Genomic DNA, 25,552 nt, shown 5'->3' with positions numbered 1-25,552 from the left:
TGTTGTGTGTTTGAGCCAGCGTCCCTTGATTAGTGGCTTTAAATGTATCTCCCCCCCCCCAGGCCCTGCATTTCACCCTCTTCCCCCGGCCCTATATTCTACCCCCCCACCGCTCCCCAGGCCCTGTATTCTCCACCCGCTCCCCAGGCCCTGTATTCTCTCCCCCACCCATAGGCCTTGTATTCTCTCCCCGCCACTGCCTCTCCAGGCCCTGCATTTCCCTACTCCCCAGGCCTTGTACTCTCTGTCACCACACCCCCCACCCTGTATTCTGCCCCCCACCGCTCCCCAGGTCTTCTATCCTCTCCCCCCACCCACTAAACCTTGTATTCTCCCTCCAGCACTGCCTCCCCAGGCCCTCTATTCCTGCCAGCCTTCCCAGGCCCCTGTATTCCTTTCCCCTTCCCAGGCCCTGTATTCCTATTCCCTCCCCTTCCCAAATCCTCTATTTCTTTCACCTCCCTAGGCCTTGTATTCGTTTACCCTCCCCAGGCCCTGTATTCCTTTCCCCTGTTCTTGAAGATTGATGCTGATCCACAGTTAGTGGCTAAAAAAACTGAAAACCTGAATTGAAAAAAAACATGCTGGAAATATACAGCATTTGAAGTAACCTTTCAGTTCTGACTCTTTTTCACAAGATGAACTCAGTCAATCAGAATTTTCATGAACCTCAAAGTGAGATGTCAATGCAGGGGAATGAACTTTTGTCAACTTATTGTCAGTATGAAGTCCTCCATGATCAGCACAGCCAGGTGCAGAGTAAAACTGCCTCTGTTCTGCTCAGCCTCATAACAGCACCACTATGATGTTTCCCTTGGCCATATCCATTAGCGAGATTGGGATTCACCAACCCTATTCGTGGATGTTTCCTGGATGTCTCATCATATGACCTCCTACTTCCAATTGCCCCATCCTGAAACCCTGCCATTCATTGATTGTTCAACAAGTTCTGTGTCTTGGCTTCTGCTTTATCAACTGGCTTGGATCCTATTAACACTATGGATGAAACTGTGTTCACGAGATGAACCTGGATTTGAACCCAGGTGATGACGGCGAAAGACTAGGGTTCAATCCACTACACCACCCTGTTCCCTGACTTTTGATGACATTATTAATGTGGCAACATCCAAAAAAATCTCTAAAATAAAAATACAGAAGAATTGCTTAAATACCTTCAGATATTTGTATAAGAACAATGTACGACAGGTACTGGGGATCAAAAATAAAAACAGAAAATGGTAGAAATAATCAACAGCATCTGTAGAGAGAGAAATAGAGTTAATACTTCAGCTCAGTGACCCTCAGAACTGAGTTAAGTTGATTTCTCTCCATAGTTGCTACCAGACCTGCTGTGTTTTCCCAGCATTGCCTGCTCAGATATTTTTAATTTGATATATAAAACACCTCAATAAAATTAACATCAACAAAATAGCTCTTAACAAGTTTCTGCCGTACAAGAAACATAAAGTTAGCAATGTGATGATAGCTCCTACATCATTAAGGCACTGGGTTTTCAAACTTCAAAGTTGGGCCAAAATCCTGGAACTTCCTCCCTAATGGCACTGTGGATGCACATATACCACATGGACTGTAGCGGTTCAAGAATGCAGTTCACCACCACCTTCTCGAGGGCAATTAGAGATGGCCAATAAATGCTGGCCCAGCCAGCAATGCCCACATCCCACGAATGAATAAAAAAAAAAGCACCTGGAAAATCTATCAAATAGAAAAGTTGCTTTGCTCTTTCAATAGTTAAATAACCTTGTTTAAAACTGGCAGTTTGTTAAAAATGTCTCACCCTTGTTTTAAAGGTCCTTTGCACGTCTGACTTTATTGCTTAACAAGGTACCATGTGAAGGGGGAAGGTATGAAATCCATGGGATCATAGCAACCTGGATTAAAAATTGGTTAGAGGGGAAAGAACAGAGTTGGATGGAAGTGAAGAAAGGTATTCCATAGGCAAAATTTTCCCTTTGGCGTGCGGGGGCGGGTGCGGTGACGTCGAGTGAGCGCCCGCCATTAATTAATGGGCCCCTTGAGGCACCAATCGACGTCGATTTTTCGGCGCCCGTGCAATCTTTGGGTCAGCACCCAGGCACAACAGGCAGGTGGGTAGGACACATTTGTATTAACCTCATCCACGGGTGGGATAAGAGGGATTACTGGGGTCACGAGTGTGCACAGTCAAGTATTTATTTATGAACGTTTTTGAAACTTGCCTGTGTGGTCTGCAATACTTCAAAACGCATACCACCTGCTTTTTCTGGACTCTTAACCTTCAGGTCAGCACTCTGCAGTGAGGAATCTTTTCTGGGTCTGCAGGTTTCAGGAAGCTGCCTTCCCTTAGCCTGGGAATGGGAGCTGAACTGTCCACTGGAGGCACCTCCTCTGAGGAGGAAGGGAGGGCTAGAAGAGGAAGGACACCAGGAGTGTACATTCAGCCCCCAGGGGGGCCAGACAAACCTAGCCAGAGGCTTCGTGGCCATTGCTGGCTTCCCACGCATCCAGGGTGCAAGAGACTGCACACATGTGGCCATCAAGGCACCAGCGGGTGAGCCTGGTGCCTTCGTCAACAGGAAGTGCTTCCACTCACTGAACGTGCAGGTAGTGTGTGATCACAGGATGCTGATTTTATAAGTCTGTGCAAGATACCCAGGCAGCTCCCACAACGCCTACATCCTCAGACACTCCCATATGCCGGGGCTCTTCGGCGCTCCAGCTCGGCCGGATGGTTGGCTGCTGGGTGACAAGGGCTATCCCCTCAGAAGGTGGTGCATGACACCTCTCTGCCATCCAAGAACAGAAGCTGAACAGCGGAACAATAGGAGCCACGTCTCCACAAGGGATGTGGTAGAGAGAACCATCGGTCTTCTCAAGATGTGCTTCCGATGCCTGGACCGCTCAGGAGGCGCACTTCAATACTCCCCCGGATTGTGTGTTGGTGATGGTGGCTGCGTGCTGCGCTCTCCACAATCCTGCGCTGGAAAGGGGGGACGCAGTGGATGATGAAGACGTCAACACATTGGCTGCGGCTGCACACAATGAGTCCAGCAGTGAGTCCAAGGATGACCATGCACAGGGAAATGCTGAGAGGTTAGACGTTGACCCGGGCATACTCCAGGGAGGCAGGGACACCCGGGAGGCTTTAATCCAATGAACCTTCAGCTAGCCCACCACAGATGGTCCACCAGGACAAGCCTGGGCTGTAGGTTCGATACTCGACACCTAAGTGCAAAATCTGCCAGGTTAGGAACAGTCAGTCACTAAGGGCCTTGTTAATAAAGCTGAATGTCCAACAAAGCACTCGTTACAGCTTTGGAAACCATACACATGCAGAAGAAAAGAGGCACCCTCAGCCATGGTGACATATCTGAATTTAATATGTCAAGCAAATCAACTTATTTCAAAAAATAGAGAATAGTGTTACAAAACAAAGCAAATCATAAGGACCTCATCTCGGGCCAACACAAAAGCACCAGTGAAAAGCCCGTGGTGTGCCTAATGTGCCTTATGTTTTCGTTTCCAGTGCTACGTCTTGGTGCTGACCCCTCGCTGGGAGTAGCACCTGAGACAGCCTGCTAAATCTGCAGTCCTGTTGGCCTGATGACCTTGGCGGCCGTCCTCTGGTCCGTGGAGCATGTGCTGGGCCCGCCTGGGAGAGAGCTGCTGGTTCCACAGCTGACATCTCCCCAGTTGTCGCAGCCTCACTGGATGATACAGTCACTGGGAGAGGGGTGGAGGAGCTGTCGCCCTCATCCGGAGCACCCTGAGAGGAGCCTGCAGAGACAGCAGGCAGCTGCCACGCCGACGTAAGGTTGCTTCGGAACTCCCTGCTCACCGTGGAAAGATGGGCAGCGAGCTGGGAAACTTGGTGCCCATACCATCTCCCTCACTGGCACTGACCAGCTGAAGTCTATACCGATGTGAGGGCTTGCAGGTCCGAGTGCAACCCCAGGAAGCCCTGATGGGTCTCCTGGAGTAGCCTCTCCTCAAGAGTTGTCACTCTTTCCATGGAGGACGCATTGTGCTCAGAAATGTGGCTCGTTGCTTCTGTGATCGTCCGTGTAGACTCCTCCACCACGGAGACCAGCCAAGCATAGCCTCATGTATCTCCTCCAGATGCTCCCGCACACTCGGCCGCATTTCCTGCACCTGCTGCGTCGCGGACGACTCCAGAGGCACATCATCAGACACCGACTGAGCATGTGCCTGGTCCCCTGCAGTCCTCCGACTGCTGGCGCCCTGGGCACTCTCTGTTTCTGCCAGCTCCTCCAGCGACTGTGAAGTGCCCTCACTGCTGTGCCCCAGGACACTAGCTGATGTTTGAATTACCACCAAGGTGCTAGTATCTGCTCTGGTGCCTGCCTCGCAGGAATGGTGTGACGCTGGTGAGACTTCAGGCCCCTCAGGTGTGAGAGGGGCCCTCTGCTGCTTCTCTTCCTGACCCTGCTCCGATGATGCTGAAAGGAAGAACAAGGACAGTGGATCAATTAACGTGGAGACAAGTACATTCCAGTCCCCCGGATCATTATGCGCTCATCCTTCCATAAGCAATGGTCAAGCCATGTTACGAAATTAAATCAATTAACATTCAGCAGTGCTATGGCTATTGGGAGAACAATGCTGACCTCACTGTTGGGTATACATACCTGGCCGTGGCACTCCAGCCTTACCGACATCAGTGGGCCTGGGTGCATGGCACCTCGCCAGATCCAGGGCTTCCTGCTCGAAGTGGCTAAGAATGGCGATCTGCGCCTGGCCGCCGCCAGTCCTCGCATGCTCTGCCGAGTTATGAGAATTCTTCTCCTGAAAATGAGAGACGAGCATTGATTAGTGAAAATTACACATGGACTCTCTTTGCGCATGGCCCACCCCAACCAGAGTGGGACATATCAGGGCTCCAGAGCTTCCTCACCCCGCTGTTGCCGAACACTCACACAAAGATGCTAGGCTTGCTCCCCACACTGCCCCCGGACACATGCTGCCTACATCACATTAAGCACCACACGGTATATCCTTCCAGAGCAAGGAGGCGCAAGCACGTGGAGTGGAGAGCGCAGCAGATGGTTCATTGCCAAGCCACCTTGAAGCTCGAGGAGAGTAGCAAGGCAGTCATCCAGGAAACGAAGGGCAAACTGGCCCCCCGCCCTGGCCTGTCCCACTTCCCTACCCTACAGCCTCACCTGCTCCACTGGCCTTCTCCCGGACTGGCCTGCTCACCAGAAGCCCTCTAGTGAGCCCTTCCACTTGCCCTTGTGAGCAGCCTTGCAATGGCTGACAGGTCGCCATTGGACCCGGCGGACAATGCACTCCTGCTGCCGTTGAGAGTCACGTATTACGCTGGACGGGTCTTAATTGGCCTGCCCAGGGTAAAATGGCAGCATGGACCCGATTGTGGGCGGTGATTGGGCCCGTGCCCACTCCTGCCCAGCGCCTCCGCCAAACAGAAAATTCAGCCCTATGTGGTTCAATTTGAGCCCATGTCTATCCACTGTGTATTTGAATATAGGCTTCAAGGAAATCATGTTGAAGTTTTACATTATACTAAAATAGAAGGTTCTGTCCGTTCTTCAGATAATAAGCAGCAGAGAGATATTAATAAGATGGAAGAGTAGGCTAAGAATTAGCAAATGGAATACAAGTAAGTGTGAGGTGATGCATTTTGTTTTAAAACAAGTAACAGCAGTAATTATACTCTGAAGGGAAATAGGTATGGTGTTGTGCAAGAGCAGAGAGACTCGGGTACAGCCTTACAGAACATGAAAGGCAACATTTCAGGTTGATATGACTGTTTTTTAAAAAACCTCACCGGACTCTAGATTTTATTACAAGAATGTAAAAGCCAAGAGATGATGATGAGCCTATATAAACCGTTAATAATACTTCAGTGTACAATGTGCCACATCTGGCTGCACACTATCGGAAGCATATTGAGGCTTTATAGAGGATGCAGCACAGATTCACTAGGTTGTTGTCTGGTATGTCAAGATAAAAGTACAGCGAAAGGCTTCTAAAAAATTGGAACCTTTTTGTCGGAACAATGCAGATTTGGGTTTTCTTCATTTGTTCATGGGATGAGTGTTGTTGGCAAGGTCAGCGTTTTATGTTCATCCCTAATTGCCCTTGAGAAAGTGGTGATTTAATGGAAGCGTTTAAAATTTTGACAAGAAATGACGGTGTCTATAAAACCAGACTGTTTCAAGTAGTTGAGGGGTAATAGAAGATTAAATGTAAGAGATATGGAAGGCAGGAGAAACTCCATTACACTTGGAGTTGAGAAACTGGAATTTACTCATAGGGTGAGAGGTTAAGGCAGAAACTTTCAACATTCAAGATTAGACAGGTGGATGAAGGTAAGGCGATAATGGGAATAAAGCGACTAGACCTATACTTGCTCATGTGGAGGGTAAACCTCGGCACAGACTGGTTGGGCAGAATGGCTAGTTTCCATGTTGTGACTTCTGTATATTTCTATAACCTTGTATTATTGGGTAGGTTAGTTGGGTTATGGTCTCTACTCTAAACAATTGAAACCTATCTGTCCTAGGATTGTTCAGCTTTTATGAAAATTACATAATATGGAACAAATAGGGCTGGATTCTCCCTCAACTGTTTGCAATGTGATAATTTTGTGTAATGTTTTGAAATCATGGGCTCAGAATATTTGATGACAATTTTCTAATTTAAAACCTGACTACTGAACAAATCAAACTTTGCTTTTCTCTCTGTAGGGAATCTGGCGTATTCCTGTGGATGAAATTGACCGCCCTGGCAGCTTTGCCTCACATATGAACCGTTCGATTGTTATCTTACTTGACGTTCTATCACAGCTGAAGGACCATAATACACTGCTGAGAGTATCTTCCATGCTTCAAAGGACACCTGACCAGGGAAAGTAAGTGTGCCCTTCAGAGCTTCTGAATCAACAGCTGCTTGCACCCTGGGGTCCTGTAACTGACTTTGATTTCAGAAACGCTTAATAATCCAAGTCCTTGAGCACAGATGCTAATCATTCTGTACCGCATTCAGACCTTATTTTGGAATAGAGAAATTCTTATTTATTCTGTAATGAGTTGTGTTCTGTGATGTGCAGAAGAGTTGAATAGATTATAATGTTTTCAGCCATTTAATATATTTGGACTGTTAAAAATATGACAATGCTGCTGACCTTTGTTTTGCGCTGGATGAATTTGTTCAATATGATTGTTAACCATAATGCCGTCAGGGCTTGCATGCCAACACCTAACTAGTCATATAATATATTTCAGTTGTAGAAAATAAAATACCAAAGGAAATTGAGTAGACCATTGAACAGGTACAGCCCAGTTCACAAACAGGAAATACACTGAGCTTTTGTTTTTGGAGCCATGGGTGATGGCCTCTGTTGCCTGTTGGTAAGGTGTGTGACACATTGCCTTCCTCAAATAGGCCCCCCTGCAGCTTGAGATCTGGTTAGTGGAGCAGAAGAAGTATTACAAGTTCTAGACTAATATCAAGGTGAGCCAGTGTTGTTACAGTAAAACTGATATAGACATTATGGCCATTATAAGTATCATCAAGTGGCAATTTTGTTTGCTTTTGCTAAATGTACATTAATTCAGTTTGCATTAGCTCTGCCTACATAGCCTTCTTAAGAACCTCATCAACTATAGGAACGTGCCCATTTTTAGAAAGGATACTGCCTTTGTATATTGAACATTTCACTCTGTTGGCATTGAGAAATATGAATCAATGCCTAGTTATTATGTGAGGAAGGTTATACATAGATAAACCAAAAATGAAAACAAATGCTGGAAATACTCAGCATTGCAGAGAGAGAAACACTGGGAAAAGTTAGAGATGTTCTGAGGAACAAAGGGACCTTGGTGTGTGTGTCCACAGATCTCTGAAGGTGGAGGGGCATGTTAGTGGGGTGGTGAAAAAGGCATATGGGACACTTGCCTTTATCAACCGAGGCATAGATTACAAAAGTAGGGAGATCATGTTGGAGTTGTATAGAACCTTGGTGAGACCACAGCTGGAGTACTGTGTGCAGTTCTGGTTTCCACATTATAGGAAGGATATGATTACACTGGAGGGGGTGCAGAGGAGATTCACCAGGATGTTGCCTGGGATGAAACATTTAAGTTATGAAGAGAGGTTGGATACACTTGGGTTGTTTTTGTTGGAGCAGAGAAGACTGAGGGGCGACCTGATCGAGGTGTAGAAGATTGAGGGGCATGGACAGGGTGGATAGGGAGCAGCTGTTCCCCTTAGTTGAAGGGTCAGTCACGAGGGGACACAAGTTCAAGGTGAGGGGCAGGAGGTTTAGGGGGGATGTGAGGAGAAACTTTTTTACCCAGAGGGTGGTGATCATCTGGAATGCGCTGCCTGGGGTGTGGTGGAAGCGGGTTGCCTCACATCCTTTAAAAAGTACCTGGATGAGCACTTGGCACATTCAAGGCTATGGGCCAAGTGCTGGTGAATGGGATTAGGTAGATAGGTCAGGTGTTTCTCACATGTCAGTGCAGACTCGATGGGCCGAAGGTGCCTCTTCTGCACTGTGTGATTCTGTGATATAATAAGCTTTGAGCAAGTGGTGTGTGGGACAGGGATTAAAGGAAGGTCTGTGACAGGGTGGAAGATGGAAGCGATTGAATGACTGAAGAATTAGTCTTGCATGGCCAAAGAGAATGGTGATGGAGCAAGAAAATAAATGAGAGATCTGCCCAGATCAGGCATGCTACTATCTGAAGGCGAAAGTAAGAGAAAAACCGAAACACGCAAAGAAAAGGGAACAAAATAGGGACACAGAGTTTACAGTTTGATATTGTTGAGCTCAATGTTTATGATAGAGTGGACAGGATAAAATTGTTTCCCTTGGTGGAGAATTCTAGAACCGGGGGACATAGATTCAAGATAAGTGGCAGAAGGTGTAGGGGGGACATGAGGAAAAACTTTTATACGCAGAGGGTAGTGGGTGTCTGGAATTCGCTGCCCAAGTTGATGGTAGAGGCAGAAACTTTAAACTCTTTTTAAAAAAATACCTGGATCTGCACCTAAAGTGCTGTAAGCTGCAGGGCTATGGGCCAGGTGCAGGAAGGTGGGATTAGAAAGGTCCCCTGGGTGTCCTCCGGCTGGCATGGACAAAATGGGCTGAATGGCCTCCTCCTGTGCTGTAACTTTTCTATAGTTCTATATAGTTTCTTTTTCCAGATTAATAAAACGTAACTATGAATGTGAACAGCCCATTTTCTAAAAAATGGGGTGATATAGGGCAAGTTCAAACATTCCTTTGTTACTGCCTCATACAGATGATAGTATGAATAAAGTTGTGATGCACATTCCCATTACTGGTCCTTCTCTGCCCATCATTGTGCTTTGAAGCCACTCGGCTTGTACTCCGACAGGAACAGCAACCACCTCAGGTCACCTCTTCCCCCAAGTTCCACTGTTTCCATTTTATACATTTCTAATTAATTTTCTTCTTTCCACATTTTCTAATCAGTTAATTTAGTTTGCTTTGTTTTTCTCTTCTGTACCAAACCTCTGGTTAATTTGTATATTTCACCTTCAATTATTTCACGTTGAAAAATATGCAAAGTGGCTTAGTTCAAAGAATAGGTTTATACAAAGCATAGGTTTTCAATGACTTCTGTGGAAAGAAAGCAAGATTTGTGTGCGATAATTGTGTAGACGGTATTATGCTGTCAGTGAGTTAATTGGGTTGCTGCTCCAACTCGCAGTTTATTGTACAGTTATATTTGCTCTTTACAACTGGTAATGCCGCATTTGGAATATTGTGTATAATTTTGGTTATCAAATTTTCTAAAGGGCATCAATGAATTGGGAGGTTGCAGGCAACGCTGAGAATGATTGCAATAATCAAAATGTCGAGTTTTAATAGACTTGGAGAACTGAAATTGTTTTCTTTGACAGGGAGGCAGGGGAAGGAAAATAATGGGAGGCAGCACGATGAAACAAGTCTAAAATGGTGAATTAAATGGATAATATCAATTACAAATATTTGTTTTAGCTTCAGCTGTGAGAATAAATCCAAAGTACCTGGTGATATGGGAGGCTGGAGATGTGGCAAATCAAATGAGTGATTTTCATATCCCATCATGGCCTGACCACCCCTGTCTCTGTAATCTCCTCCAGCCCCTACAGTTGCTCTAGATCTCTGCACTCTTCCAATTCTGGCCGCTTGAGGATCTCTGATGTTAATCACTCCCCCATTGGTGGTTATGCCTTCAGCTACCAAAATCCTAACCTCTGAAATTCCATCCCCAAACCTCTCTGTCTGCCATTCTCTCCTCTTTTAATGTGCTCCTTAGAACCCATCACTTTGACCAAGCTTTTGGTCATTTTATATTAATATCTCTTTATGTGGCTCGGTGCCACATATTGTTTGATAACACTCCTGTAGATGTGCCTTTGGATGTTTTACAGTTTAAAGGCACTATGTAAATATAAGTTGTTACTACCATAGGAGCAGAAATTAGGCCATTCGGCCCATCGAGTCTGCTCTGCCATTCAATCATGGCTGATAAGTTTCTCAACCCCATTCTCCTGCCTTCCTCCCTGTAACCTTTGATCTTCTGACCAATCAAGAACCTATCTATCTCGGTCTTAAATACACTCAATGACCTGGCCTCCACAGCCTTCTGTGGCAATGAATTCCATAGATTCACCACTCTCTGGCTAAAGAAGTTTCTCCTCATCTCTGTTCTAAAAGGTCTTCCCTTTACTCCGAGGCTGTGCCCTTGGGTCCTAGTCTCTCCTACTAACGGAAACATCTTCCCCACGTCCACTCTATCCAAGCCTTTCAGTATTCTGTAAGTTTCAATCAGATCCCCCCCTCATCCTTCTAAACTCCATCGAGTATAGACCCAGAGTCCTCAAACGTTCCTCATATGTTAAGCCTTTCATTCCTGGGATCGTTCTCGTGAACCTCCTCTGGACCCTCTCCAGGGCCAGCACATCATTCCTGAGATACGGGGCCCAAAATTGCTCACAATATTCTAAATGTGGTCTGATCAGAGCCTTATAAAGCCTCAGCAGCACATCCCTGCTTTTATGTTCTAGTCCTCTCGAAATAAATGCCAACATTGCATTTGCCTTCCTAACTACTGACTCAACATGCAAGTTAACCTTAAGAGAATCCCAAGTCCCTTTGCACTCCAGATTTCTGAATTCGCTTCCCATTTAGAAAATAGTTTATGCCTCTATTCTTCCTACTGAAGTGCATGAACTTACAGTTGCCCATGTTGTATTCCATCTGCCACTTCTTTGCCCATTCTCCTAACCTGTCCAAATCCTTCAGCAGCCTCCCCGCCTCCTCAATACTACCTGTCCCTCCATCTAACTTTGTACATCTGCAAACTTAGCCAGGATGCCCTCAGTTCCTTCATATAGATCATTAATGTATAAAGTGAAAAGTTGTGGTCCCAACACTGACCCCTGCGGAACTCCACTAGTCACCGGCCGCCATCCTGAGAAGGATCCCCTTATCCCCTCTCTCTGCCTCCTGCCAGATAGCTAATCTTCTATCTATGCTAGTACCTTGCCTCTAACACCATGGGCTCTTATCTTACTGAGCAGCCTCCTGTGCGGCACCTTGTCAAAGACCTTCTGGAAGTCCAAGTAGATAACATCCATTGGCTCTCCTTTGTCTAACCTACTCGTTACCTCCTCAAAGAATTCTAACAGATTTGTCAGGCATGACCTCCCCTCGATGAAACCATGCTGACTTTGCCCTATTTTATCATGCACTTCCAAGTATTCTGAAATCTCATCCTTAATAATGGACTCTAAAATCTTACCAACGACTGAGGTCAGGCTAATCGGCCTGTAATTTCCCATCTTTTGCCTCACTCCCTTCTTAAACAGGGGGGTTACATTACCGATTTTCCAGTCCTCTGGGACCCTCCCTGACTCCAGTGATTTCTGAAAGATCACCACTAACGCCTCCACTATCTCTTCAGCTATCTCCTTCAGAACTCTGGGGTGTAATCCATCTGGTCCAGGTGATTTATCCACCTTCAGACCTTTCAGTTTTCCTAGCACCTTCTCCTTGGTAATGACCACCATACTCACCTCTGCCCCCCGACTCTCTTGAACTTTGGGGATGTTACTTGTGTCTTCCACCGTGAAGACTGACGCAAAGTACCTATTCAGTTCCTCCGCCATTTCTTTGCTCCCCACTACTACTTCCCCAGCGTCATTTTCCAGCAGCCCAATGTCCACTTTTGCCTCTCTCTTACCCTTTATATATCTAAAAAAACTCTTGCAATCTTCCTTTTATATTACTGGCTAGTTTACCCTCATATTTAATCTTCTCCCTCCTTATTTCTTTTTTAGTTGTCCTCTGTTGGTCTTTGTAGGCTTCCCAATCCCCTGGTTTCCCACTGCTCTTCGCCGCATTGTATGCTTTCTCTTTAGCTTTTATGCTGTCCCTGACTTCACTTGTCAGCCATGGTTGTCTCGTCCTCCCTTTAGTATGCTTCTTCTTCCTAGGGATGAATTTTTGCTGTGCCTCCCAAATTACTCCCAGAAACTCCTGCCATTGCTGTTCCATTGTCTTTCCTGCTAGGCTCATCACCCAGTAAATTCTGGCCAGCTTCTCCCTCATGCCTCTGTAGTTACCTTTATTTAACTGTAATACTGTTACATCTGATTCCAGCTTTTTCCTCTCAAATTGCAGGGTAAATTCTATCAAATTATGGTCACTTCCTCCTAAGGGTTCCTTCACCTTAAGCTCCCTTATCAAATCTGCCTCATTACACATCACTAAATCTAGAATTGCCTGTTCCCTAGTGGGCTCCACCACAAGCTGCTCCAAAAAGCCATCTCATAGACATTCCACAAATTCCTTTTCTTGGGATCCACTACCAACCTGATTTTCCCAGTCTACCTGCATATTGAAGTCCCCCATGATCACTGTAACCTTGCCTTTCTTACACGCCTTTTCTATCTCCTGGTGTATCTTGTGACCCACATCCTGACTACTGTTCGGAGGCCTGTACATAACTCCCATTATGGTTTTTTGACCTTTGCGGTTCCTCAACTCTATCCACACAGATTCTACATCATCTGACCCTACGTCGTTTCTTGCTATCGATTTAATTTCATTTCTTACTAACAAAGCAACCCCACCCTCTCTTCCCAACCTGCCTATCTTTTCGATAGGATGTATATCCTTGGATATTTAGCTCCCAGTCCTGATCCCCTTGCAGCCATGTCTCCGTGATGCCCACCACATCATACCTGCCAATTTCAATCTGCGCCACAAGCTCATTTACCTTATTTCGTACACTGCGTGCATTCAGATACAACACCTTCAGTCCTGTATTTCCTGTCCCCTTTCTCATTGTCGTCCCTTTATTTGATGTGCTTGAAGTTAGATTCCTAGCCCTTTCCAAACACTCTGTCCTATTTTGTGATCTGGGGACTTTAATAGCCTCTCCTGGGCTCTCCATTTCAGTTTTTTCATAATTTTCCATGAAGTTGAATCCACCCCCCCACACGCTAACCTCCTGCTTTGTTTCCCGTTAGTCATACTTCTTGGAGTTTTACACATCCGTTCCCCCCCACCTTCTAGTTTAAAGTCCTGTTGACCACCCTACTTACCCTTTTCGCTAGAACATTGGTCCCAGATCGGTTCAGGTGGAGACCGTCCCAACGGTACAGATCCCTCCTGTTCCAATACTGATGCCAGTGCCCCACGAAATGGAACCCCTCTTTCCTGCACTACTCCTTTAGCCACATTTTTACTTCCCTTATTCTCGCGTCCCTATGCCAATTTGCACGTAGCTCGGGTCGTAATCCAGAGATTATAACCCTTGAGGACCTGTTCTTTAATTTAGTTCCTAGTTCCTGATAATCCCCAAACAGGTCCTCTTTCCTAGTCTTACCTATGTTATTTGTCCCGATAAACTCTTTTAAAAGGAGCTGCATTAATATTTGGCTAGAATTGAAATTGGAGTTAGATGGATAAACATAGGCTTAGAAGCTTGAATATTATACGCAGTATGAAGAGTCATGTTATTCTGGGCATTGTCAGTTTATTGGGAGGAATGGTCTTGCTCTGATTTTAAGGTTATGTTCCCCTACCTTAGGTTGCCATGTGAGCGAGAAATGATTCCCTATCCAGGGGCCAAATGACCTAACCCCTGCTCCTATTTCTTATACTTCACCTACCCTATCAATTACTTTCAAAATCCTGAAAACCAGAATTAAATCACCCGTTAACCTCCTTTACTCCAGGAAAAGCAAGTTTATGTAATCTCTCGTCATAATCGAACCTTTGGAGCCCTGGTGACGTTCTGGTGAACCTGTGCTGCACTCCTCCAAAGACCAATATATCCTTTCCAAGGCCTGTTGCCCAGAACTGTACACAGTGCTCCAGATGTGGTCAAATGATGGCTTTGTATAGCTTTAGCTAAATTTCCTCCCCTTATATTCTGGCCCTCTGGTTGTAAAGGCTAAAATTTTATTAGGTTTTTTAATATTATATTTGTACCTGACTGCTACATTTTAGTGATCTTGTACATGGATCCTGAAATGTCTTTGGTCCTCCACTGTTTTTAACTTTTTACCGTTTGTTAAACTTAGGATCGATCTTTTTTGGCCCAAAATGGATGACCTCTCGCTTGCCTGCATTAAAATCCATCTGCCATAGTTTCACCCATTCACTTAATTTATGAATGTTTCTTTGTAATGTTATGTCCTGACTACAATGTTTACTATACCACCAACCTTTAGTGTCATTGGCAAATTTGGATATATCACTATTTATTAATGATTAGATAACATAATACAGATACTAAGCAGATGAGGCTTCAGCACAGATTGTTGTGTGACACCACTAGTTGTTTCCTTCCAATTTGAATATGTACTCATTATCCTTATTCCCTGTCTTCTACTGCCTTAATCTGCTAATCAGGTCAACAATTTGCCTTCAATTTTTTTTAGCTTTAATCTTGTGTGGAATCCTATTGGATGCCCCAATGAAAGAAAGGCCGACATTTATATAATGCTTTTCATGGATTTCTCAAAAGGTGTTATAGACAATTAAGCACTTTCGAAAGTGTAGTCACTGTTGTAATGTAGGAAATGCAGGACCAATTTGCGCACAGCAAGCTCGTACAATTTTTTTTGTATTCATTTACAGGATGTGGGCATCGCAGGCTAGGCTAGCATTTATTGCCCATGAGAAGGTGGTGGTGAGCTGCCATCTTGAAATGCTGCAGTCCATGTGGTGTAGCTACACCCACAGTGCTGTTAGGGAGGGAGTTCTAGGATTGTGATAGCATTGTGATAATGATCAGATCATCTTAATCTGTTTGTGTGATGTTGATTGAAGGATAAATATTGGCCAGAATACCAGGACTAACTCTCCTGCTGTTCAAAATAGTGCTATGGGAATCCGGGAGGGCAGAAGGGACCTTGTTTTAATGTCTCATCTGAAAACTTCGCATCCAAAAATGCAGTACTTCCTCATTACTGCACCAAGTGACAGCCTTGATTTTTGTGCTCAAAGAGCTGGAAAGGGACTTAAACCAGGTACCCTGTGATTCAGAGGTGAAAGTGTTACCAACTGAGCCACGGCTAACATTGAGTCTGTCTAAATGATATCCACAGGCATTCCCATGTCTGCTGCTTTAAAAAATTCAATTAGGTTCAATCGACATTTTGTACCCTTTACAAACCTTGCATCAGCTCAAATTTCTTTAAGCGCTCTTTCACTCTGTCTTTAATTATAGATTCCAAAACTTCCCTGCAACAGTTGTTCAGCTAATGGGTCTAAAATGATCTGTTTTTGTCTCTCTCACTTTTCTTAAATAATGGATCCGCATTTGCACTTTCCTATTCTAAAGGAACAATTCCTGAATCAAGACAGATTTGAAGATTATGGCTAAAGCACCTGTAATTTTCCTCATTAACTTCTTTTAAAACCCTGGAATGGAAACCATTAGATCCTCAGGATTTGTTGGTCTTTAATGCCATTATTTTTCTAATGCCACTTTCTTGCCTACATTAACTTTAGTGAGTTCCGGCCTTTGATCCATTATTAATTTTTCTGGCATGTCAGGTACATCTCTTTCTCTACTCTGAGGCAAACATAAAGTAATTACCCAGCAAGTCTGCCATTTCCTTATTTTCATTTGCAATATTACCCATATCTGATTTTCAGGGACCCGCATTGCCCTTGATTACCCTAATATATTTGTAAAAATCTTTTGCGTTAATCTTGATATTCTTCACAATTTTCTTTTGTAATTTGTTTTGCTGTTCTTGCTACCTTTTTTGCCTTCCTTTTATACTCTATACCTTTCCTAGTCCCCTGGATATATACTATTCTTTGCACGTTTATATGCTCTTTCCTTCAGTTTTATATTATCTCTCACCTCTTTTGCTGACCATGGCGGTTTTATTTCATAGGCTGAGCTTTTGCCTCTTAGAGGTATGCACTGGTGGTTTTTAAGCTGAATTATTTTTTGAACACTTTCCACTGTTCGTCTGTGGTTTTACCTGATAACAGTTTTGACCAGTTTGCTGTCGTCAATCTCCCCTTCAAATTGTTAAAGTTAGCCTTTCTGGAATCACATTAACTGTGTTAATTTCTCCTTTTCAAACCTAACATTGAATTCAATCATGTTATAATGATTATTAAATCAAGGCAGACAGGTGGCAACTGCAAGTTAATGTGAAGATGCGTGAAGTGGGAGGGAAAAAAGGGAATGGGAGTATACAGTCAATGAAAAATAATAGTGTTAACAAATCCCAAAATTACAGGTTGATTAAGCATTAACAAAGCCAGCATAGAGTCTGAGAGTGAAGAAGTAATGATAAAGTTGTACAAGACAATCATTAGGCTATGCTAAGAGTGCTATGTGCAATACAGAAAAAAACTTCAGAAAGTGCAGTATAGATTCATCAACATGATACCAGAATTATGAAGAGAGACAGAGGAGGCTCACAGGAGCCTTAATGGAAGTTTTTGGAACTATGTAAGGTTTTAAGTATAGATAGAAACATAAAAAATAGGAGCAGGAGTAGGTCATTCGGCCCTTCGAGCCTGCTCCGCCATTCAATCTGATCATGGCTGATCCTCTATCCCAATGCCATACTCCCACTCTCTCCCCATACCTCTTGACTCCTTTAGAGTCCAGAAATCTATCTATTTCCTCAAATATACTCAATGACTTGGCCTCCACAGCTTTCTGTGGTAGAGAATTCCACAGGTTCACCACCCTCTGAGTGAAGAAGTTTCTCCTCATCTCAGTCTATATGGCTTACCTTATATCCTGAGACTGTGACCCCTTGTTATAGCACACACACACACACACACACAACCCCTCCCCTACAAGCCAGTGGAAACACCATCCCTGCATCCAGTCTGTCCAACCCTGTCAGAATTTTATACGTTTCAATGAGATCCCCTCTCATTCTTCTAAACTCCATTGAATACAGGCCTAATTGGCCTGACCCCCCTCCAGACAACAATCCTGCCATTCCAGCAATCAGCCTGGTGAACATTCACTGCACTCCCTCTATGGCAAGTATAACCTTTCTTAAGTAAGGAGACCAAAGCTGCACACACTACTCCAGATGTGGTCTCACCAAGGTCCTGTACAGCTGCAATAAGACATCCTTGCTCCTGTACTCAAGTCCTCTCACAATGAAGAGGCCAACATACCATTTGCCGCCTTAACTGCTTGCTGCACCTGCATGTTTGCTTTCAGTGATTGGTGTACAAGGACACCCAGGTCCCTTTGTACATCAACATTTCCCAATCTATCATCATTTAAGTCATACTCTGCCTTTCTGTTTTTCCTACCGAAGTTCACACTTACTATGTTATACTGCATCTGCCATGTATTTGCCCACTCACTCAACCTATCTAAATTGCCTTGAAGCCTCAGAACACCCTCCTCCATCGCTCATATTCCCATCAAGTTTCGTGTTGTCAGCAAACTTGGAAATATTACATTTGGTTCCCTCATCCAAATCATTGATATATATTGTGAATAGCTGGGGCCCAAGCACTGATCCCTGCAGTACCCCACTGGTCACCGCCTGCCATTCCGAAAAAGATCTGTTTATTCCTACTCTGTTTCCTGTCTGCTAACCAATTCTCAATCCATGCCAATATATTACCCCCAATCCCATGTGCTTTAGTTTTACACTCTAACCTCTTATGTGGGACCTTGTCAAAAGCTTTCTGAAAATCCAAATACACCACGTCCACTGGTTCTCCCTTATCTATTCTGACAGTTACGTCCTCAAAAAAAACTCCAGTAGGCTTGTCAAACATGATTTCCCTTTCATAAATCTAGGTTGACTTTGGCTAATCCTGTTGATATTTTCTAAGTGCCCTGTTATCAGATCCTTTATAATGGACTCTAGCATTTTCCCTACTACTGATGTTAGGCTAACCGGCCTGTAATTTGCTGCTTTCTCCCTCCCCCCTTTTTTAAATAGTGGGGTTACATTTGCCACCCTCCAATCTACTGGGACTGTTCCAGAATCAACAGAATTTTGGAAGATGACAACCAACGCATCTACTATTTTCGTCCTTTTGTACCCTGAGATGTAGATTATCAGGCCCTGGGGATTTATCGACTTTCAGTCCCATTAATTTCTCCAGTGCTATTGTTTTAGTAATACTAATTTCCTTCAATAATTCCTCCTCACTAGACCCTTGGTTCCCTGGCATTTCCGGGAAGTTATTTGTGTTTTCCTCCGTGAAGACAGAATGAAAGTAATTGTTTAATTGCTCTACCACTTCCTTGTTCTTTATTATAAATTCTCTTGTTTCGGACTGTAAGGGACCTACATTTGTATTCACTAATCTTTTTCTTTTTACATACATATAGAAGCTTCTACAGCCTGCTTTTATGTTCCTTGCAAGTTTATTCTCATACTCTTGTTTTTCCCCTCTTATTCAATCTCTTGCTCCTCCTTTGCTGAATTCTCAGCTGCTCCAAATCCTCAGACTTGCTACTTTTTCTAGCAATGTTATATGACCCCTGTGTAAATGAAGAAGAGAGGGTGAGAAGGACTCACCTGTTTAATTTTTTCATGGATTAGAGAATTTAGGGCAAATATCTAGAGGGCTGTTAGAACATGGAAGCTTTTCCACAGTGAATGGTTGAGATGGAAGCCATTTCATCTTTTAAGAGTGAATCGAATAAATATTTTATGTAAAAGAAGATACTAGCAAACAGGCAGCACAGTCATAATGGGCCAAATAGCCTCCTTTTAAGCTGTAAGCTTCTTTGGGGCTATAATCTAGAGTGAAGTTGGTCTTCCTGTTTTGTTTCAGTTGGTTAGAAGTGCAACATCAGCTCATTGTAGCAGTTGTCTTTACGCAATTCATCTCTGTTCCACATGGTATTGAAGACTTAGTTGTGGCATCTAAACATTTATTCTGATAGTGCTCATAGTGATACTACTTCAACATCTTGTTGGCCTGTTGTCAAAACTCACTCCAAATATGTAGGTAGCAGAAACCCCCTGGTTATTTTCATTGCAGGAAACTTGCATATCTTTTCTTAAAAGTTTGTTTAAGATTATCATATATCTGAACCGCTATCAGGTTAGATTGAAAACCAATTCAGATCACATTAATTAAGGCAATATTCTTTCAACAGTATAATTAAATTGCATTATTTCTGTTTAGCTATTTAACTACTTGCTACCCAAGACTTCAAGAAGGCAACAGGACATCCACCAATCTTTAATTTCCATTTTTCATATGTTACTTTATATATGGAAGAATAATGTTATCAAAGCTGCCATCAGAAATTCATAATTTTATGTAAATTCAGCAGCATGTCAGGAACTTCAATACTTGCGGTAAACATTCAGGAGCCACAGGCAGTAATCAGATTATAACGTGGAGAATTAAAAGACAATATCAGCTCTCCAATCAGATAGCTGTTAGGTTGGACTGACTCATGTTTTCCATCGTTCTCTGGAATATGATGACCTTATATTAGGAATCAAGTCGTATCTTCAGTCATCTCCATCTTTGCTTTTGGTTTTCAAGTTGCTGCTTTTTTCCCTTCTGTTTCAGTTATCTTATTCAGTTAACCTGTTACTTTATATTTACACTTATTTAACTTTAAAAGACTTCTTCTTTTCTTTCAAGTAAACTTTGTTGCTCCTCTTTTCCACTTTACCTGCCCCCTCTGGATTTTTTGTTTACATCTTGAATTTTTCTTGATGTAAACTCGACTCTGAATTCTGAGGTGAAACTCTTACAGCCTTTAAAATCAAAGGATTTTGAAGGAACAGAGCTTGTTAAACATCTTCACCAAGATGGTAATATTTTCTTTTCCTATAATCCAAATTATCATCAATAACAACGTCTATTCATTTAGTACCTTTAACATATTAACATTTCCTATTATGAAATAAAATTTGACACAAAGCCATATCAGGAGATATTAGTGCAGATGATTGAAAGCTTGGTCAAAGAGGTAGGTTTTAAGGAACATCTTAGAAGAGAGAGAGGGAGGGAAATTTTAGAGTTTGGAGCTGAAGGCATGACCACCACTGGTAGAGCAAAGAAAATCAGGGATCAAGGCCAGAATTGGAGGAGTGCAGAGATCTTGAAGGATTGTAAAGAGGAGGTAACAGAGTTGAAGAAGGGTGAGACCATGGATGGATTTGAAAACAAGGCTGAAAATTTTAAAATGAAAGTTTTGCTGGACTGTTAACTAATATAGGTCAGTGAGCTTAGGGGCGATGGGTGAACAGGGCTTGGTGCAAGTTATCATACAGGCAGCAGGTCAGGCAGCATCTGGATAGAGATAGAGTTAACGGGGTGAATTTTAATCCCCAAAAATAGTTGGGTTGGGGTTGGATCAGATGTTAAAATTTTAACAAATTGAAATCCAGCTCCAACCCCACCCAGCTCCCATAAAAAGATCCAGAGCATGATGGAAATTCCAGGTTTCCCATCTGAAACCCTTACCCCTATTGCCCATGTAACCAGCCCATATTAATTTCCTTACGAATATATGTCCAATCCCTTCAGCAACAAGTTATGGACTGACCCTTCTGCTATGGATAACAAAATTGGGCTGGAGACGCATCACTGATCAAGGAATTCATGTTCATGTATCACAAGATTGTATTATTTGAGGAAGTCTCTTCAGCCCACTTATTCTCATCCTTTCAGAATACAGACAATGCTATCTTCCTAGTCCAGCATCAAGTTGTATCTTAAGTAAATCTAGTGTCCTGATCCCAAGTGTTGATCAGCCTTTGTGTAAAGAAATACTTCCTGATGTCTGCCTTATGATTGCCCTTGTCTTGCTGCTTCTGCATATTTGAAACTATCAGATGTTCAGTTCCTTGACACCTGGCTCATATGCCTGCTGATAAAAGCCTAATACTACTTCAATGTGTTAGCATGGGAATCTTTACCAAGGGCAGAATTCTACCCTTGGCAAGCGGGATTGGTGGGGGCAGTCGGGAAGCTGACCGCCGCCCTCGATTGGCAGTGCTCTGCGATTTTATGCGGGTGGGCCAATTAAGGCCTGCCCAGTGTGATACGTGGCCTGGAATGTGCGTGAAGGGGTGGGTTCCTGGAGGAGGTGGTAGCGAGGAGAGAAACCCTTGTCCCCAGGAACGGGAGGAAGAGGCACCCCCTCCTCACCAAAAAAGCTTGGGAGGAGGTGGCATCCAGGGTCAGCAGCCACGACGTGGTGAGGTGCACATGGATCCAGTGCCGAAAGTGCTTCAACGATCTGCTGCGATCGGGAAGGGTGAGTACCGTGTTAGCATGGGTCACTTTACAGAGCAGCTAAGAGCTGCCCATCCCCCCATGGACTTCAGAGGCGTTACAGTGTGAGTGGCAAATGTCACTGAGGCAGGATCTGGCCAAGGACGGTGAGCCGTGGCTGCTTGGACTGAGTGCCTTGCAGCTCCAGGGTTACGAATCACCTGTGCCCTGCGAGGTGTTCCTCAGGTGGGGTTGGCCAGGCTGCAATGGCGCTGCAGGTAGAGGGTGGACTAATCAATGCTCCTCTGTCCTTTCAGAAGAAAACATCCCAAAACAATGCAGAGAGGTTGCGGACTGGCAGGGGACCCCCATACCACCTCATCCTCTCGTGATACGAGCGAGAGGCCCTGGAGCTGGAGAAGCATCATGCACCTCGGTCAAGCGGCCGCGGTGAGGTTGGAGTGCCAGAGGATGGTAAGAGTGTAGTGCACTGAGTTGAGAATGTCATTTATTTGCAACCATTCCAGTGTAGTCTCTATATTGATGTGAATCTGGAAACTGCAATCCCCATTGATAATGGAAAGACGAGGGCACCATGATGCAAATCTCTGTCTCATCAGAGTGCCAGGCAGGCACAGTAACAGTGTCACGACTTCAACTAATGACATGCCCTTGTTCTTCCTTTTAGGCTCAACAGCAGTTCTTCATGAGGAGCCTGAAGGCCCGCCCCTGTCCCCTGAAGACCACCATGCACACCGCGCACCTGCGTCACACCCTCTGTCAAGCAGGCACCAGCACAGATACCAGCAACCCGGTGGGCATAACATCGCTGTGTAGTCTAGCGGTGCACATTGGTGAGGGCACTTCACACTCGCTTCAGGTGCTGACAGAGGCAGAGTTTGCCCAGGACATCGGCAGTCGGAGGATTGCTGGGGACCAGGAACATGCTCAGTCGGTGGCTGATGCTGGGCCTCTGGAGTCGTCCCTGAGGCTGCAGATGCTGGATGTCCAGCAGGGTGTGCGGGAGGATCTGGCGGAGATACATGAGGGATTGCGTGCCATGGTGTCCGTTGTGGAGGAGCCCCTGCGGAGCATAAGCACTGCGTTGACCCTCATGGCCGAGTGCAATATTTCCTCTGTGGAGAGAGTGGTGACTCTCATGGAGAGGCTCCTCCAGGGACTCAATCAGGGATTCCTGGGGATGCGCTTGGACCTGCAAGCCCTCACAGTGGCAATGATCTCAGCTGGTCAGTGTCGGTGTGGGCGATGGATTGAGCACCCAGTATCCCAGCTAGATGTCCATCCATCAGTGGTGAGCAGGGAGGTCCAAAGCGACCTCACGTTGGTGCATGAGCTTCCTGTCATTTCGGCGGGCTCCTCAGGGCGCTCCGAATGATGGCAGCAGCTCCTCTGCCCCTCTGGCAGTGACCGTGGCATCTGATGAGGCTGCAGCGACTGGGGAGATGCCAGCTGTAGCACTGGCTGCTCCCTCCCAGGCAGGGCCAGCACAGGCTTCGCAGGCCAGAGGACACCCGCCAAGGTCATCAAGTTCAACAAGACAGCAGAGTGAACAGGCTATCTCCAATGCCGGTGCCAGCGAGGGGGGAGCACTTAGACGTAGCACCCGCAAGCGAAAACTTAAAGCACCTTAAGCACAACACGGGCTTATCACGGGTGATATTTGGTTCCCCCATTTTTCTTATTTTTAACAGTGTGATGGAAAACACCAGCTCATGTTATTTTCTGCGACTTTTAACATTCACAAGTAAATGACATGTTATTTTGTGCAACTGGCCTCTGTATACTTCATTTGCTTTGTAGGTGCAGGGTAGGCCATGATGTTATGATGGACATGTGTCTCCTGAAACTTTATTGCAAAGACACATAGTTAATGTTGTTCACCGAGGAACTGGTCCTGTCAGGGATCGAGTATGGAACTTGCAGCCCTGGTATTTGGTGGTGGTGGTTCTTATTTGGTAGGCTAGCTGAAGGCGTGTTGGATCAAAGTGTCCCAGGTGTCCCTGCCTCCCCGTAGGTTACCCAGGTCAGCGTCTATGCCCTCAGTGTTCTCCTGACCGTGCTTGTCCTCGGACTCACTACTGGACCCATCATCTGTTGCCTGTGTAGCTGCGTCAAGATCTTCTTCCTCCACTGCGTCACCCCTTTCCAGTGTCAGATTGTGGAGAGTGCAGCATGCAACCACCATCGGTGACACACGATTTGGGGGGTATTGCAGTGCGCCCCCTGAACGATCCAGGCATCAGAAGCGCATCTTGAGAAGACCTATGGTTCTCTCTACCACTGCCCTTGTGGAGGTGTGGCTCCTGTTGTACCACTGCTCGGCCCCTGTCCTAGGGTGGTGGAGAGGCGTCATGAGCCACCTTTTGAGGGGCTAGCCCTTGTCACCCAGCAGCCATCCATCCAGTCGGGCTAGAGCACTGAAAAGCCTCGGGACTTGGGAGTGTCTCAGGATGTAAACGTCATGCGAGCTGCCAGGGTACCTGGCACAGACTTCCAGAATCTGCGTCCTGTGGTCACACACTATCTGCATGTTCATGGAGTGGAATCCCTTCCTGTTGACGAAGGCACCAGGCTCACCCACTGGCACTTTGATGGCCACATGTGTGCAGTCGATTTCACCCTGGATGCGGGGGAACCCAGCAATCGCTGCGAAGCCTCTGGCTCGCTCTGCTTGGCTGGCCTCGTCTGTACGGTAATGAATAAAAGCCAATGCATACCTGAACACAGCTTTTGTCATTAATTTGATGCAACTGTGGACAGTTGATTGGGACATTCCACAAAGATCCCTCACTGAACCCTGGAAAGAGCCGGAGGTATTGAAGTTGAGGGCCACTGTGACCTTCAGCACCACTGGCATGGGGTGTCCACCCACACAGCTGGAGCTGATCTCAGGGCCGATCCTCTGACAGATAGAGGTCACTGTCTCTCTTGAGAGACCTAGCCTCTATCGGCATTGTACTTCAGACATATTGAGGCAGCTGCATAGCCTGTAGACCCTGGCAGCAGAATATTGGTGTCTTCTGCGGCCCCTTCTGCCTTGGACTTTCTGTTGGCCCTGTGCCCCTCCTCCCACAGATCGCTCCCCTGGAAGGTGAATAGGGACACCTGGCCTCCTCCCCCTTCTGCCCCTCTCTTCCTCCTCAGAGGAGGTGCCTCCAGCAGAGACCACAATCCCCATTACCAGGGTAAGGGAAGACTGTCTGATATCTGGAAGGCCCCACGTGGTGTGAATCCTCCGGGAGCCTGGAAAAAAATAGTTGAGTCCTGAACTGAAGCCTCTAAAAATCTGAATGCAGCTCTGAAGCGAGATGAAGCTGTCCTGTTCACATTTGCATTCAGCAGCAAGTGATATCCTAAACTCCACAGTAAACACTTTGATAAGGCCACTGACCCCTCTTATCCCACCCGTGGATGAGGTTTTGCAAATTGTAGCTTGCCCACCTGCCCGTTTTGCTCATGCGACGGCCTAAAAATCACATGGGCTACGTAAAGTTGGAGGCAATTGGTGTGTCAAGGGCCTTAACTCGCCACTTAATTAATGGCGGGTGCGTATCCATCTCCATTGCGCGGCTGCCAGGCGAAATATCGCGAGAGTGCACGTTGATGTTGGTACACTCAGCCAACATCAACGCGCTTTATTTAACGCTCGGGCACACGCCCATCCACCCGCCAAGCTAAAAATTCTGCCCCGAGATAGTAGAGATGCTATCCAATCTCCAACAAGAAAAGATCCAGGCACACTCTGTAACCTTAAATGGCACAACATTCCCGAGTCCCTCAATATCAATATCCTGGGCAGTCGCTACTGAA

The 25,552-nt window shown here is 45.3% G+C and overlaps 1 protein-coding gene across 3 annotated transcripts in view; it reads left to right on the top strand.

Moving 5' to 3' along the window:
- Positions 1-25,552, top strand: part of cabin1 (calcineurin binding protein 1) — a 528,604-nt gene that overhangs the window by 342,446 nt on the left and 160,606 nt on the right. For all 3 annotated transcript variants that reach the window (XM_078553837.1, XM_078553836.1, XM_078553835.1), the window contains exon 29: positions 6,732-6,895. In XM_078553837.1, the coding sequence (XP_078409963.1) occupies positions 6,732-6,895 (164 nt within the window). The remainder of the gene's footprint in view (positions 1-6,731; positions 6,896-25,552) is intronic.

Source organism: Cetorhinus maximus, chromosome 12 (assembly GCF_964194155.1).
Source record: "Cetorhinus maximus chromosome 12, sCetMax3.hap1.1, whole genome shotgun sequence".
Classification (NCBI taxonomy): Eukaryota; Metazoa; Chordata; class Chondrichthyes; order Lamniformes; family Cetorhinidae; genus Cetorhinus; species Cetorhinus maximus.
This window is presented reverse-complemented; position numbering and strand designations above follow the sequence as displayed.